Source organism: Bufo bufo, chromosome 5, assembly GCF_905171765.1.
Source record: "Bufo bufo chromosome 5, aBufBuf1.1, whole genome shotgun sequence".
Taxonomy (NCBI): domain Eukaryota; kingdom Metazoa; phylum Chordata; class Amphibia; order Anura; family Bufonidae; genus Bufo; species Bufo bufo.
In genome coordinates this window covers 329429909-329446194 of record NC_053393.1, presented here as the reverse complement: position 1 = coordinate 329446194, position 16286 = coordinate 329429909, and the positions used below count along the sequence as shown (strand labels likewise).

The window sequence follows — 16286 nt, the reverse complement described above, 5'->3', positions numbered from 1 at the left end:
ACTAACTGGTGCACCGCTGATGATGATTAAGCCCCTAATTCACCCAGCTCCCAAGTGTGATCAGCTACATCATCATCGAGTGCTGTATACATGTCACTGATGTCCTCCTCAACCGTCTCTGGAACAGGAGCGCTGACTGCTCGCAACACCAGCTCCCACGCCACTCTACTCATAACTACTTGCCTGTCTACCGGAGAAAGCGGCGGATGTCTCCTCCACATCTTGGCTTGCCAGTAGCTGCTGACTGTCTTCTAGTAGCTTTTCCTCACTGTATAGTGGAGCTGAGCCCACAGCATACAATACTTCTCTGGCTGAGGGAACAGAAAAGGACAGAGACAGATTGAGGACATGTGAGGGCACAGGGCTTGCTCCCAGGCCTTGCCAACTAAGGGTTGCATCTGATGAACCCGCCGACTCTTGGCTGGGGGTGTCTGATGTCACTTGCGACCAAGTCGAAGATCGAGTCAACCATTCAAGAACTGCTGGGTTGCTGGTCAAGACACGACCACTGGCTGACATTGGGAGCTAAGGCCTCTTGAAGTGTCCCCTGCTGCCACAGCCCCTTACTCTGCTGCAACCTCTGCCTGCACCAGAAATATTTAGGCCTCTGCCACTCCCCTGTGCAGCGCCTGGCACTTCTCTGTCTGACATACTGTTAGATTAAATAAATAAAAATGAAATTTAAACACCCCTTCACCACACAACGACTAATAAGCCCTTTTTCCCACTAATACACACAAAAATGACTTTAAAACATATAAATAAATAGAAAATCCACAGCACTCCTCAGTTCTGGTGAAAAAGCCGGTTACTTTATTGGTAACAGCAGCATATAGAAAGCAACGTTTCAACCATCTCTGGTCTTTCTCAAGCTATTAAAGCTATTAAAACATATAACTACACCGCTGAACAGCAAATAGTCCCTTATTTTTTTTCCACTTATACATGCCACAGAAGGCTTTAGAACATATAACTGCACCGCTAAACGGCAAATATATTTTTCTTTTGCCAATAATACACGACAAAAACAGCTTTAGAACATATAACTGCACCACTGAACAGCAAATATATATTTTTTTGTCACGAATACATGACAAAAAGGACTTTAGAACATATAATTGCACCTCTGAATGGCAAAAAGGCCCTTATTTTTTTCCACTTATACACGCCACAAAAGGCTTTAGAACATATAACTGCACCGCTGAACGGCAAGTATATTTTTCTTTTGCCACTAATACACGACAAAAAGGGCGTTAGAACATATAACTGCACCGCTGAACAGCAAATAGGCCCTTTTTTTCACTTATACACGCCACAAAAGGCTTCAGAACATATAACTTCACCGCTGAAGGCAAATATATTTTACTTTTGCCACTAATACATGGCACAAAGGACTTTAGAACATATAACTGCCCCACTGCACGGCAAATATATTTTACTTTTGCCACTAATACATAGCACAAAGGGCTTTAGAACATATACCTGCACCACTGAACGGCAAATATATTTTACTTATGCCACTAATACCGTAGATGGCAAAAAGGGCTTTAGAACATATGACTGCACCGCTGAATGGAAAATGTATTTTTGTTTTGTCACTAATACAAGACAAAAAGGGCTGTAACTTTCACACTTCTTTAAACAATGACTAATAAACCCTTTTTTTCACAATAATACAAGCCAAAAAATGCTTTAAAACATATACAGTAACTGCACCGCACAATGGCAAATAAGAGGTAGACTACTAGTAAGTATTGGTATACAGCAGAAGTTTGATATATTATTTTTATTTTTTTAAGTAACTGGCCATGCAGCCCTATAGTGTAGTGGTTAAGATTATTGGCTGTAATGTAGAAGGTTGTGAGTTCAAATCCCACCAGAAACCTTTCAGAAATAGAGGCTAAATTAGATTTAAATACATTGGGTGTCCCCAAGCACTGACTCCATATATGGAGTCAGAGCAGGGACTCCTAAGCCGAACTAGAGTACGGACACCCTCCAATCTTCAGAGCAGGGGGTGCCTGGTTTAATGCTCAGGTTCTCCCATTGTGCCAGTAGAAGTGTTCAACTCGAGCACCAAAGCACACACACACTTTGGTGCTCGACCAACACTAAGGTATATTAAACCGCTTAATCAGTATTTTGTGTAAGCAGGTATATTGCAGGCCTCAATCAATATTTGGTGGAAACAGATATATTGAACCCCTTAATCAGTATTTTGTGGAAGCAGGTATATTGCAGCCCTCAATCAGTATTTTGTGGAAGCAGTTATATCAAACGCCTTAAGCAGTATTTTGTGGAAGCAGTAATATCACAGGCCTCAATCCATATTTTGTGGAAGTAGATATATCAAAGCTCTGTCACGAGGGTGTCAAGACCGACGCCTGACTCCGTTATACCCGGGGTCAGGAAGTCACAGAGGTTGGCTGCGCGCTCTATGTAAGATAGGGCTGTTTCCTTATGGTAGCTTTCTGGGTTTGCTTTGCAACCCTTTTTGGCTCACTCAGGGATCCGTAGCTCCTTCTCCTCAGCTGTTCCTTGTCCAGCACTCCCAACCTCCTTATATTCCCCTCTTACACTTCTCTGGTTGCCAGATATAGAGCTTCCTGCCTGGACTTCTATACTGACCCTCTGGAGCTGTGTTGCTGCGTTCTCTGGTAGTTGGTCCAGAACGTTACCCTCCGGATCCCTGTTGGACCATTTTGGTCTGCTGTGGTCGCCCACCTGGGTGTATGTGTTTGTCTGTATTGTCTGTCCTCTCCCTGGTGTTTCCCTTTTAGTGTCAGTGGTGCGGACTAGCGATCCCACCGGACGTTCACTATCTAGGGCTCATTCTAGGGAAAGCCAGGGTTTAGGCACGTGATCGCCGCACGGGTGAGGAACCCGTCTAGGGACGTCAGGGCAGTCAGGTGCCAGCCGCAAGGTGAGTCAGGGGTCACCACCTTTCCCTCTCCCTTGGGCAGGGCTTTCCCTTTTCCCTCCCTGTGCGTGACGCCGGTCATTACAAGCTCTTAATCAATATTTTGTGGAAGCAGGTAAATTGCAGCCTCAATCAGTATTTTGTGCAAGCAGGTATATCAAACCCCTTAATCAGTATTTTGTGGAAACAGGTATATCGCAGGCCTCAATCAATATTTTGTGGAAACAGGTATATCGAACCCCTTAATCAGTATTGTGTGGAAGCAGGTATATCGCAGCACTCCATCAGTATTTTGTGGAAGCAGGTATATCAAACCTCTAATCAGTATTTTGTAGAAGCAGGTATATCGCAGGCCTCAATCAGTATTTTGTGGAAGCAGGTATATCAAACCCCTTAATCAGTATTTTGTGGAAGCAGGTATATCGCAGGACTCAATCAATATTTGGTGGAAATAGGTATATTGAAACCCTTAATTAGTATTGTGTGGAAGCAGGTATCTCGCAGGCCTCAATCAATATTTGGTGGAAACAGGTATATCGAACCCCTTAATCAGTATTTTGCGGAAGCAGGTATATCACAGTCCTCAATCAGTATTTTTTGGAAGCAGGAATATCAAACCCCTAAATCAGTATTTTGTGGAAGCAGGTATATCGCAGGTCTCATTCAGTGTTTTATGGAAGCAGGTATATCAAACCCCTTAATCAGTATTTTGTGGAAGCAGGTATATCGCAGGTCTCATTCAGTATTTTGTGGAAGCAGGTATATCAAACCCCATAATCAGTATTTTGTGGAAGCGGGTATATCGCAGGCCTCAATCAATATTTAGTGGAAACAGGTATATCGAACACCTTAATCAGTATTTTGTGGAAGCAGATATATCACAACCCAATAATTTTTTTTGACGCAACAGTTATATCACACCACCCTGTTTCTTTGGGGCAACAGGTATATTGCAGCCCATAAATCAGTATTTTGTGGAAGAAGAAAGATCACACCCCTCAATCTGTTTATTTGGGGGCAACAGGTATATCACACCCGTTGCAATTAGTTTCAATAGCGTTTGTCCCTCTACAGGGAGTGCAGAATTATTAGGCAAGTTGTATTTTTGAGGATTAATTTTATTATTGAACAACAACCATGTTCTCAATGAACCCAAAATACTCATTAATATCAAAGCTGAATATTTTTGGAAGTAGTTTTTAGTTTGTTTTTAGTTTTAGCTATTTTAGGGGGATATCTGTGTGTGCAGGTGACTATTACTGTGCATAATTATTAGGCAACTTAACAAAAAACAAATATATACCCATTTCAACTATTTATTTTTACCAGTGAAACCAATATAACATCTCAACATTCACAAATATACATTTCTGACATTCAAAAACAAAACAAAAACTAATCAGTGACCAATATAGCCACCTTTCTTTGCAAGGACACTCAAAAGCCTGCCATCCATGGATTCTGGAAAGCGTATCTTAGCTTGTCACTGTGGGGTGATCAAGCTGGTAGACGATCATAAGGCGCATTACCACGACCCGGTACAGGATACAATAAAGTTTATTTTGAGACAACGCGTTTCGGGGTCTCGACGGCCCCTTTATCAAGTCAACATGGAACATAGATAATAGGAAAAGTACAGTAAAAAATTATAATAAATAAAAACATATATATGTACGTTTCAAAGTTGTATATGGAATTTGGTATAGACAGATGTGTACATGTATATGTACATTTAAGAGTCGTATATGGAATTTAGTATATATAGTTATATATTTGCATGGATGAATATATAGATATTGATAAAACATATAGATATCAATAAAACAGGGGAAAACACACTCCATTGGGTGGGCAGGTGCATCAATAATTATATGAATATATAAATAAATGTATATAAAAATATATAAAAGAAGGCTGTAAGAAATCTCTCTGTATACATTCATAAATAAATAGGTTAATTATAAAAAATATATAAAACATAGATGATAAAATATTCAAATACTCGGTTAGGTGAGTAGAAATCTCATTGGTACTGATTCATTAGCACATGTGAAAATGCCGTATATATATAATTAGTTGACGTATATTGGTAAGACTGTCATATGTAGGCACATATTTGGCAGGAAATATTTGCGTATTAAAAAATACCTGTGTCACCCTAGTTTTTTGTGGAGCTGGGTGTGTACTGCCTGTTTTCTTCTAAAAAAGGCGCATGTCCGTACCTGTGGGGTCATGTGAAACAAAAGAAAGGGGGGGGGGGGTTCTTTTAAGACTTTGGCTAAAATGGATCAACCAGTAAATATATATACATTATGACCCTCTGACCCTATTTTTCTTCTTTTCTCTCCTTTCCCTCCTCTCTCTCCTTGCTTTCTCCTTCTTTATCTTCCTTTCTCCTCCTCCCTCACTTTCTCTCTCTTCCCCTCTTCTTTTCCCTCCATTCCTCCCATATCTTTCTCTTCTCAATCCTATATATATATATATATTAAACTTTCTATTCTCCCTTTATATGTTCATGCCTTATATACATAAAAGAAAAGGAGATGGGTTATCAGATAAGTATACACAAATGTATCTATTTTAGGTTGGTTACCTTAGTTTTGTTCTTGTTACACTTTGAGTGAGAGCAGCGGTTCACCACTACAGTCCTATGTGTGGCACGTGTAGAAAGGGCGCGCAGGCAAAGAGGTCTGCGCGCGCTGTGAGGGAATTGATATCGGGAGGTCGGGCGTGGCTATGCAAATGAAGGGGCGTGGTTATGCAAATGCGGGAGTGTCGGCCGCTTCTTTGAGCGGCACGGCTGATGTACTTGTTAGCCAGAGCAGTTCTATAGAAGCAATTGGTCTGGGGAAGAGAAATGATGTATTGTAGGATCTTTGTCAAAAGGGGGGTGACAGTATTAATGGGACATGCTGGGTATTAAGGGTGGCAGGACCTGGTGGGAGGATATTAGTAGAGTGGGTGTGTGTATTGATATATGAAAAATTGGAGGGATGATTGATGTGACTGGAGGGGAGGACTATGAATGAGATTGGAGGGAGGTAGTGATATAAGCAATGTGCTATAATTATATGGTGAACTATGTTGATGTGCTTGGTGATAGTACTACTCAGGTGTAATGATGAGATGAATATGTATGATTCGTTGTTATTAAGACATGCGATGGAGTTACTCTGGGATTGAGTTCCGAGTTTGTAGGTTTGCAGCCGAAAGGATGGATGCGCATTTGCGTATATATAAGGAGCAGAGTTAGTGGAGGAAGAGGGGGGGGGGGGGGGGGGAGAATAAAAAAAATAATAATGATAAAACAATGAAAATATATATATATGTATATATAATAAAAAATGGATAAATAAATAAATAAATATAAAAAAATATACGGGGGGGGGGGGGGGGGACCCAGAATCAGAAACATTTGCTTTCCAGGGTTTCATTGAGTCCATGTGGTTCTAATGTATATAATTTGAAGATCCAAAACATTTCTCTCCTCTGGAGAGTCTTATATCTTGCTGAGCAGTTTGCGTCAATCTGTTCAATAGGAGTAATCGTCAGCTTTGTAGGGTCTTTATTGTGGACGTTGAGAAAATGTCGGGACACGCTATGCTTCATGAAGCCCTTCACGATATTTGACCTATGTTTGTTTAAGCGTTCTCTGAGTGTTTGTATCGTGCGACCTACATATTGTAGTCCACACTCACATTCCAGGAGGTAGATTATATATGATGAGGAGCAGTTAGCAAAACTTTTGATGTGAAACTCTTCTTTTGTGAAGTTGCTCCTAAACTCTTTTCTACGATGGGTTATACTATTACAGCACTTACACAAAGTGTGATTGCATTTGTAACTGCCTACAGTATCGGAATGTACATTGATTTTTATAGGGGGCTCTTTCTATTTCAGCTTGCTGGGGGCCAGTGCATTCTTCAAGGTCCTCGCTCTCCTGAACGTAATCCTTGGTTTTTGCGGAATATTGTGTCTAGGGTGACACAGGTATTTTTTAATACGCAAATATTTCCTGCCAAATATGTGCCTACATATGACAGTCTTACCAATATACGTCAACTAATTATATATATACGGCATTTTCACATGTGCTAATGAATCAGTACCAATGAGATATCTACTCACCTAACCGAGTATTTGAATATTTTATCATCTATGTTTTATATATTTTTTATAATTAACCTATTTATTTATGAATGTATACAGAGAGATTTCTTACAGCCTTCTTTTATATATTTTTATATACATTTATTTATATATTCATATAATTATTGATGCACCTGCCCACCCAATGGAGTGTGTTTTCCCCTGTTTTATTGATATCTATATGTTTTATCAATATCTATATATTCATCCATGCAAATATATAACTATATATACTAAATTCCATATACGACTCTTAAATGTACATATACATGTACACATCTGTCTATACCAAATTCCATATACAACTTTGAAACGTACATATATATGTTTTTATTTATTATAATTTTTTACTGTACTTTTCCTATTATCTATGTTCCATGTAGACTTGATAAAGGGGCCGTCGAGACCCCGAAACGCGTTGTCTCAAAATAAACTTTATTGTATCCTGTACCGGGTCGTGGTAATGCGCCCTATGATCGTCTACCAGCTTGATCACCCCACAGTGACAAGCTAAGATACGCTTTCCAATATATACCCGAGTGGCGACTTGGCCTTCGTCCCAAGGGGCTTCTTGACGCATCTGGCAGCACTGACCTGCACCTTTTATACTTCACTGCTCACCTACAATACGGTTGCACTTAACTTCGGTGCAACCATAAAAGGTGAGTCTATCGCATCCACCAGCTCTCTGAAAGAAGCTGTTGCACCTAGACTTACTTACCCTATGAGCGCCTTTCTCACCCTTTGGCCGTTACCTAATCCATGGATTCTGTCAGTGTTTTGATCTGTTCACCATCAACATTGCGTGCAGCAGCAACCACAGCCTCCCAGACACTGTTCAGAGAGGTGTACTGTTTTCCCTCCTTGTAAATCTCACATTTGATGATGGACCACAGGTTCTCAATGGGGTTCAGATCAGGTGAACAAGGAGGCCATGTCATTAGATTTTCTTCTTTTATACCCTTTCTTGCCAGCCACGCTGTGGAGTACTTGGACGCGTGTGATGGAGCATTGTCCTGCATGAAAATCATGTTTTTCTTGAAGGATGCAGACTTCTTCCTGTACCACTGCTTGAAGAAGGTGTCTTCCAGAAACTGGCAGTAGGACTGGGAGTTGAGCTTGACTCCATCCTCAACCCGAAAAGGCCCCACAAGCTCATCTTTGATGATACCAGCCCAAACCAGTACTCCACCTCCACCTTGCTGGCGTCTGAGTCGGACTGGAGCTCTCTGCCCTTTACCAATCCAGCCACGGGCCCATCCATCTGGCCCATCAAGACTCACTCTCATTTCATCAGTCCATAAAACCTTAGAAAAATCAGTCTTGAGATATTTCTTGGCCCAGTCTTGACGTTTCAGCTTGTGTGTCTTGTTGAGTGGTGGTCGTCTTTCAGCCTTTCTTACCTTGGCCATGTCTCTGAGTATTGCACACCTTGTGCTTTTGGGCACTCCAGTGATGTTGCAGCTCTGAAATATGGCCAAACTGGTGGCAAGTGGCATCTTGGCAGCTGCACGCTTGACTTTTCTCAGTTCATGGGCAGTTATTTTGCGCCTTGGTTTTTCCACACGCTTCTTGCGACCCTGTTGACTATTTTGAATGAAACGCTTGATTGTTCGATGATCACGCTTCAGAGGCTTTGCAATCTTAAGAGCGCTGCATCCCTCTGCAAGATATCTCACTATTTTTGACTTTTCTGAGCCTGTCAAGTCCTTCTTTTGACCCATTTTGCCAAAGGAAAGTTGCCTAATAATTATGCACACCTGATATAGGGTGTTGATGTCATTAGACCACACCCCTTCTCATTACAGAGATGCACATCACCTAATATGCTTAATTGGTAGTAGGCTTTCGAGCCTATACAGCTTGGAGTAAGACAACATGCATAAAGAGGATGATGTGGTCAAAATACTCATTTGCCTAATAATTCTGTACAGGGTGTATATAGCTGAGGTATCACAGCACACAACTGCTGCACAATACAAATGCACTTTAATATACTTTCTATGTTAGAAAGTAGATTATAAGTATATCACACCCCTCAATATATCACACCTATTGATAGCACACCTATACCAGTCCTTAAAAGGACTTTTGTGGCCCTATTCGCTAGCGTTTGGTGTCCCTAACAGCCTGTCCCTTCTCCACAAAGCAAGCTCTTCCTACACTGACAAAACACAGAATGTAAAATGGTTGCCAGATCGGATTCTTTGATAGGGTGGGGGTATGTCCATGTGCTGAAACGTCTCAATTGGCTGTCCTGTCCCACCTGATGGATGTGTCATGGGTGAAAGTTCAGTGCAATGCAAAGGATATGGGTCCGGCTGACATCGCCATAGCCAGCGCAAAGTTTGCCACAAAACGACTGCCGGGTGAACCGCAAGGCCATCTCTAGTAGAAATATTTCCTTGTAATAAACTCTATTAATGGCTGTATCAAACAGCACTTGTACCCCAATAACAACAACGGTATGCTGGAATTACAGAGCTGTATAATGGCGATTTGGGTGCCCAGTCAGCCCAGCAAGGTGTAATTGGATTGTTTCTATTACCCAGGCTTTAACCTCTGCTACTGAACCCTGTTCAACATAAGTGCTGTGGAATGATTCCTCCCTATCCTTTCCCTACACCTTGAATACTTGCACTAAGTACACTGGAAAATGGGTGAATCCAATATGGCTGTGACATGACAGGCCTGGCTGACTGCTGATTGGCTGCATGCTTGGCATTGTGGGTGATCCCTCGTTCCCAGAGTTCCTTGCTCCATGTCCTAACACGTGCAGCAGCCATTTTAGGAAAAATCAAAGTTTTCCTGAAATTCAGATCGAATTCCACTTTGTCAACTTCAATTCGCTCATCTCTACTCGGAACCGAAGCCGAATTTGGATCCAAGTTTTAAAATGTTATTTTAATTTAAAAATCAAATACCAAAGTTATTTACGGAAGTCTCGCAAGACTTTGGGAATTACTCACTTCCTCTCGCCTGCACTGCATGTACTCACTATATGGACCACCTTTCAGATCTTACCAGATGCCTGCATTACACTTGAAAGGTACCACCTTCTGGAACAATGGGAATGCAAACCTTTGTAATGCTACACCTTCTAGTTAAAATCTATTTGCTTGAATATTCTTATACTCAGTTTCAATAGTACTGAGAAATAAACTTAGGGGGAGATTTATCAAAATTGTGTAAAGTAGAACTGGCTTAGTTACCCATAGCAACCAATCAGATTCCACCTTTCATTTTTCACATCTCCATTGGGAAATAAAATGTGGAATCTGATTGGTTGCTATAGGCAACTAAGCCAGTTCTAATGTACACCAGTTTGATAAATCTCAGCTTTTTTGTTTAAATGCTTTACCTTCTGATCAGCAAGAATCTATTATTGCTCATGAGCAATAGATACTAGTTATTCAGTAGCTCTATGCTTTAGTACTTTATCACATAGCTGATTAGACGCTATGTTGAATTTTAATGCACCAGAAGGTTAAAAGTGAAAACATGCTGCTAGATATGAGCTATGGTATATTACTGCTTACTGCGTAAATGGTTGCATAGCCACAGATTGGTTATGCTGACCCCTTTCCACCTCTTAAATCACCTATAAATAGCACATGGAGCAATGGAAGAAGATATTTTTGGTCTGATGAATCAAATTCCACATTTCATGAATCACTGGTGGCAAGGGTGCACCGAGCCTTTCTGATGCCTGAGGCGAAAACTGAAACGTCCCCTCCCCAAAGCCAATTTCTTAACCTAACCCCTTTCCTTCTGCCTATGACCCTTTGGCTGTACCTCTCTTGCCCCTACCTGGTGCTACCTGAGGCGATCGGCTCACCTGGCCTCATTGGTGGTGCACCCCTGACTGGTGATCCAATCTGCATAGAGTTTTATGTTTTCCTCATATATGCAGGGGTTTACTCAAATAAAATAAAAATTGGATTGGGTAGAATTGAAAGAGAAAATATATGTAAATTAGCAAAAAGTTAAAGGTAACCTGACACCTGCAAAACGCATATTAAACCGGCCACAGTACCTTACAGTATCCCCCAGTATGTTGCTAATCATGTTCTTCTTTCCTCTTTGTGTTTCTTCATACTGTACGCTGCTTTTTACAGCGTGACGGCCGGGTGCGCGTGCGATCGAACTATCCGGCGCATCCGCAGTCAGCAAAATGCAGGGGGGTGAGTGAGGATCGGCTGTAACAGGCAGTGTACAGCGCATGCGCTAAAAGAGCGCGATCCCGGCAGCATGTCAATCTAATTGTAGAGAGGAGGGGTAAGGGGCGGGCTTAGCTTTACTTGAAGCAAGGAGGCCGCTGCCCCCTTGACTTCAAGCCTGACTCGAAGACGGCGCCAACCAACATTAAAAGAGCGTTTTTAACAAGTGTGAAGAAACACAAAGAGGAAAGAAGAACATGATTAGCAACACACTGGGGGATACTGTAAGGTACTGTGGTCGGTTTAATATGCGTTTTGCAGGTGACCGGTTCCTTTAAGGGTGGATTTTTGCACGGACTTAACTTCAGGAAATCCACTACAAAACCATTATTTACTCTGCAGGACTGACACATTTGAAAAGGAGTATTAATGCATTAAATTCATGACAAGGCCTGCATCTAGTAATAAATTAAATGAATCCTCCGGTAGCACAGGGCTGTCAAGACTGATCTAGCACAAACTGGTCTTGATAAATCAGGGCCTTAGGGCTCATGCACAAGACCGTTGTTGTTTTGCGGTCTGTTTTTCACGGATCAGTTGTTCCATATCTGAGTTTTTTTTTCTCTGATTCAAGTCCTCTTCCGTTCCGTTATTCCACAAAATATATCTGTATGGTTTCCGTATGCGATCCGTTTTTTGTGGATCGGAAATAGAAACAGTAACTTATTATTCACCAAACACATGAGCAATATGGGCTGGGCATAGCATTTCTACAGTATGGATCCGCAAAATAAGGGTGAAATACTTATGACATACAGATGTGTTCCGTGTGCGTTCTGCATTGCAGACCCATTGACTTCAATGGGGCCTCGGATCGTGATTTGCGGACAATAATAGGACATGCACTACTCTTTTCTGGAACGTAAATATGGAAATACGGAAACAGAATGCACACGGAGTACCTTCCATAGTTTTTCTGGACCCATTGAAGTGAATGCTTCCGCAATATGTTCGTGTGCATGAGCCCTTAGGGTCCTGCATTTAATTTTTACCATAGACCTTAAACTAACATCTGGAGCTGGTGTTTTAGTGCAAAAATCTGCAAAAGGTACAAAAATGCCAAAAAAAACTAGAGAAGTGCAGAAAAATGCCAGTCAATACCAATGTGTGAAAACAGCCTCAGTAATTGAAACAGGTGACAATTTTCACTATAGGCATTTTCAGACCTCCACCAGGTGAGCACAACCACAATCTACTTATATTGTTGTCCAAATTCAATATTGTTCAGCAAATGAAAATAATTCTCCTCTCCATTTTCCCTTATTATATATAGGAAATTTTTCCCCAATAATCTTCAGAAGTAATAGTAATAATAATAATAATAATAATAATATGAAGATTTATGACTATATGCATTTTCGTGGGAAACTTACCTTACCAACATACTGGGTATCTGAACCCGTGTACTCTTCAAGTAAAAAAAATTGATTCCACATCCATCCTCGCTTTCTACGTTGCAATACTTTTATGCCATCTTGAGATAAACTGAGTCTGTTTCGGTGAGTATATTCCATAGTTGTTTTATCCACAGGTGTTGTATGTGCCATGAATATCAAATTTGTACACATTATTAAAAACAAATTGCAACAGGCCTTCATGATTTGCCAGCAAACACTTTAAAATCCTTTCTTAAAATGATTCTTCAAGAATTGGCTTCTGTAAAAATAAAAAAAGTAAAAAGCAAAATTAAGTAAATTTATGCATGAATTAGAAACAAACCAATTTTTTTTTTTAAAGGGAACCTGTCATGTTGAACATGGTGTTTGAGCTGGAGGCAGCATGTTATAGAGCAGGAGAAGCTGAGCAGATTGATATATAGTTTTATCGGAAAATATTCTGTATAACTTGTATTATATTTGTTTAAAGTCCTGCTTATTCTAGGCTTTGAAGTCAAGGAGGCGGTCCTATCAGTGACAGCTATCTCTGTATACACAGTCATAGAGAGAAGCCTGTCAGTAACTGATAGGACGGCTTCCTTCACTTCAAAGCCCACAATAAACAGGACTTTAAATGAATATAATATAAGTTACTCTGAATCTTTTCCCATTAAACTACATATTAGTCTGGTCAGCTCCTCCTGCTCTATAACATACTGCCTGAAGCTTACATTGCATTTTTATAGTGGGAGGTTCCCTTTAAATATTTTTTTTAGATTATGGTATAGAGTTTTAAAATTTATAATTGTAATATGCTGCAATGTGTAGATATTAAAATTAATTTAGAAATGTTCATTAATCCTAAACATAAAACATCTTGTTTTATCCGAACCAAATTATTTTTATTATTACTTTTTTCTTTGTTTATATTAGGGTAAGCAAATTGGCAATTCATTTAACTAGTCATATCATTTGTGCATTTGTCAATAATTGCTATAGCTGCACATGCGCACAATTAGCATGCTACGCGAGGTGTGCAGCCATGTTAATCTGTAGGCACATTAGTTGTTTCTAGAGGGATGCTCCTTCACAAACTTAAAACAACTTAAGACAACAGTTACACTTAAAGTAATAGACAGTAAAATATGGAAAATGTCTCAGAAATAAGGATGCAAAATATATATAAATCATTGTAGCTTCAAAGAATACATAACATATTGTTGAGAATAAAATAGATCTAAGTTCCTTCAAGGCTATGATCATAAACTACACGGCACATTAAAAGCACAACGTAGGAACACTGAGTGCCCCGAGAAACATGATTCCTATTTGTGGGGAACATGTCCCACAGCCTATCTCATTTATTTCATTTGTTCCTTGAACCCTGTATAGCACACAATGGGCCAGTGATGATATGTTACTAAATACACTGAACAAAAATATAAACGTAATACTTTTTGCATGAGCTGAACTCAAAGATCTAAAACATTTTCTACATACACAAAAGATCCATTACTCTATAATGTTCACAAATCTGTCTAAATGTGTGTTAGTGAGCACTTACAAGATAATCCATCCCACCTCACACGTGCGGCATATCAAGGTGCTGATTAGACAGCATGAATATTGCACAGTTGTGCCTTAGACTGCCCACCATAAAAGGACACTCTGAAATGTGCAGTTTGATCACACAGCACAATGACACAGATGTTGCGACGTTTGAGGGAGCGTGCAATTGGCATGCTGACTGCAGCAATGCCTACCAGAGCTGTTGCCCGTGCAATGAATGCTTATTTCTCTACCATAAGCTGTACGGCCTCATAACCGCAGACCACGTGTAACTACACCAGCCCAGGACCTCCACATTCAGCATGTTCACCTACATGATCATCTGACAATTGGTTTCCTTAACCAAAGAATTTCTGCACAAACTGTCAGAAACGTCTCATCGGGTTCTGGACCTGACTTCAGTTCGTTGTCGTAACCGACTTGAGTGGGCAAATGCTCATATTTGATGGCGTCTGGCACATTGGAGAGGCGTTCTGTTCACGGATGATTCCTGGTTTTCACTGTTCAGGGCAGATGGCAGACAGCGTGTGTAGCGTCGTGTGGATGACTGGTTTGCTGACGTCAATGTTGTGGATCGAGTGACCCATGGTGGCGGTGGTGTTATGGTATGGGCAGGCGAATGTTATGGACAATGAACACAGGTGCATTTTATTGATGGCATTTTAAATGCACAGAGATACCGTGATGAGATTGGCGTATACAACAGTTTGTTCTAGTTCCTGCCAATATTCTGCAACTTCGCACAGCTATTGAAGATGAGTGGACCAACATTCCACAGGCCACAATCAGCAACCTTATCAACTCTATGTGATGGAGCTGTGTTACACTGCGTGAGGCAAATGGTGGCCACACCAGATACTGACACATTTTCTGACCCCCGCCCAGTAAGGCAAAACTGTGCACATTTCAGAGTGGCCTTTTATTGTGGGCAGTCTAAGGCACATCTGTACAATATTCATGATGTCTAATCAGCACCTTTATATGCCACACCTGTGAGGTGGGATGGATTATCTCGGCAAAAGAGAAGTGCTCACTAACACAGATTTAGACAGATTTGTGAACAATATTTAACCCCTTAGGAATTTAGGACGTACCGATATGCCACGTTTGCCGAGTCCTTAAGGACTCAGGACATACCGGTACGTTCTAAGTTTAAAGGTAGATTGCGGCGCAGCAGGGGTTAATTGTGACAGGATGTCCACTGAAATCATTCAGCGGGCATCCTGTCACAATTGCAAACCGCAATTCAGACCTGCGGTTTGCGGCTTTTACCTGGTGCGGCGGCGGTGGTCGGCGGTGCCATCGGGTCCCCATGCGGCTGTGGGGGGGACCCGATGGCATGGAAGGCAGCGCGATGTCTAAGGAAGGCATCACGCTGCCTTCCGGTGACGAGCCTGTGAGATCCAGCCCCCTGGATCTCACAGGCCGGAAGCTGTATGAGTAATACACACAGTATTACTCATACAGCCAATGCATTCCAATACAGAAGTATTGGAATGCATTGTAAAGGATTAGACCGCCAAAAGTTCAAGTCCCAAAGTGGGACAAAAAATAAAGTGAAAAAAAAGTTAAAAAAAAAAAGTTTTCCCAAAATAATGAAAAGTTTCAATTAAAAATAAACAAAAGCGTCATTTTCCCCAAATAAAGTTAAAAAAAAATTGGTAAAAAATAGGGAGAAAAAAAAAGTATACATATTAGTTATCGCCGCGTCCATATCGACCGGCTCGATAAACATATCACATGACCTAACCCCTCAGAAACAAAAAGTACAACAGCAAGCGATCAAAAAGGCTTTTGCCCACCAAAATAGTACCAATCTAACAGTCACCTCATCCCGCTAAAAATGAGCCACTACCTGAGACAATCGCCCAAAAAACAAAAAAACTATGGCTCAGAATATGGAGATACTAAAACATAATTTTTTTGGTTTTAAAAAAGCTGTTATTGTGTAAAACTTACATAAATAAATAAAAAGTATACATATTTGGTATTGCCGCGTTCGTATCGACCGGCTCTATAAAAATATCACATGACCTAACCCCTCTGATGAAC

General features: G+C 40.8%; 1 protein-coding gene across 1 annotated transcript in view; it reads right to left on the bottom strand.

Moving 5' to 3' along the window:
• The window catches only part of LOC121001848 (cadherin-9-like), a 339856-nt gene extending 327116 nt beyond the window's left edge, over window positions 1-12740 (bottom strand). Inside the window, exon 1 of the mRNA XM_040433066.1 lies at window positions 12663-12740. Within this exon, the coding sequence (XP_040289000.1) occupies window positions 12663-12725 (63 nt within the window). The 5' untranslated portion in view covers window positions 12726-12740. The remainder of the gene's footprint in view (window positions 1-12662) is intronic.
• Window positions 12741-16286: the final 3546 nt, after the last annotated feature.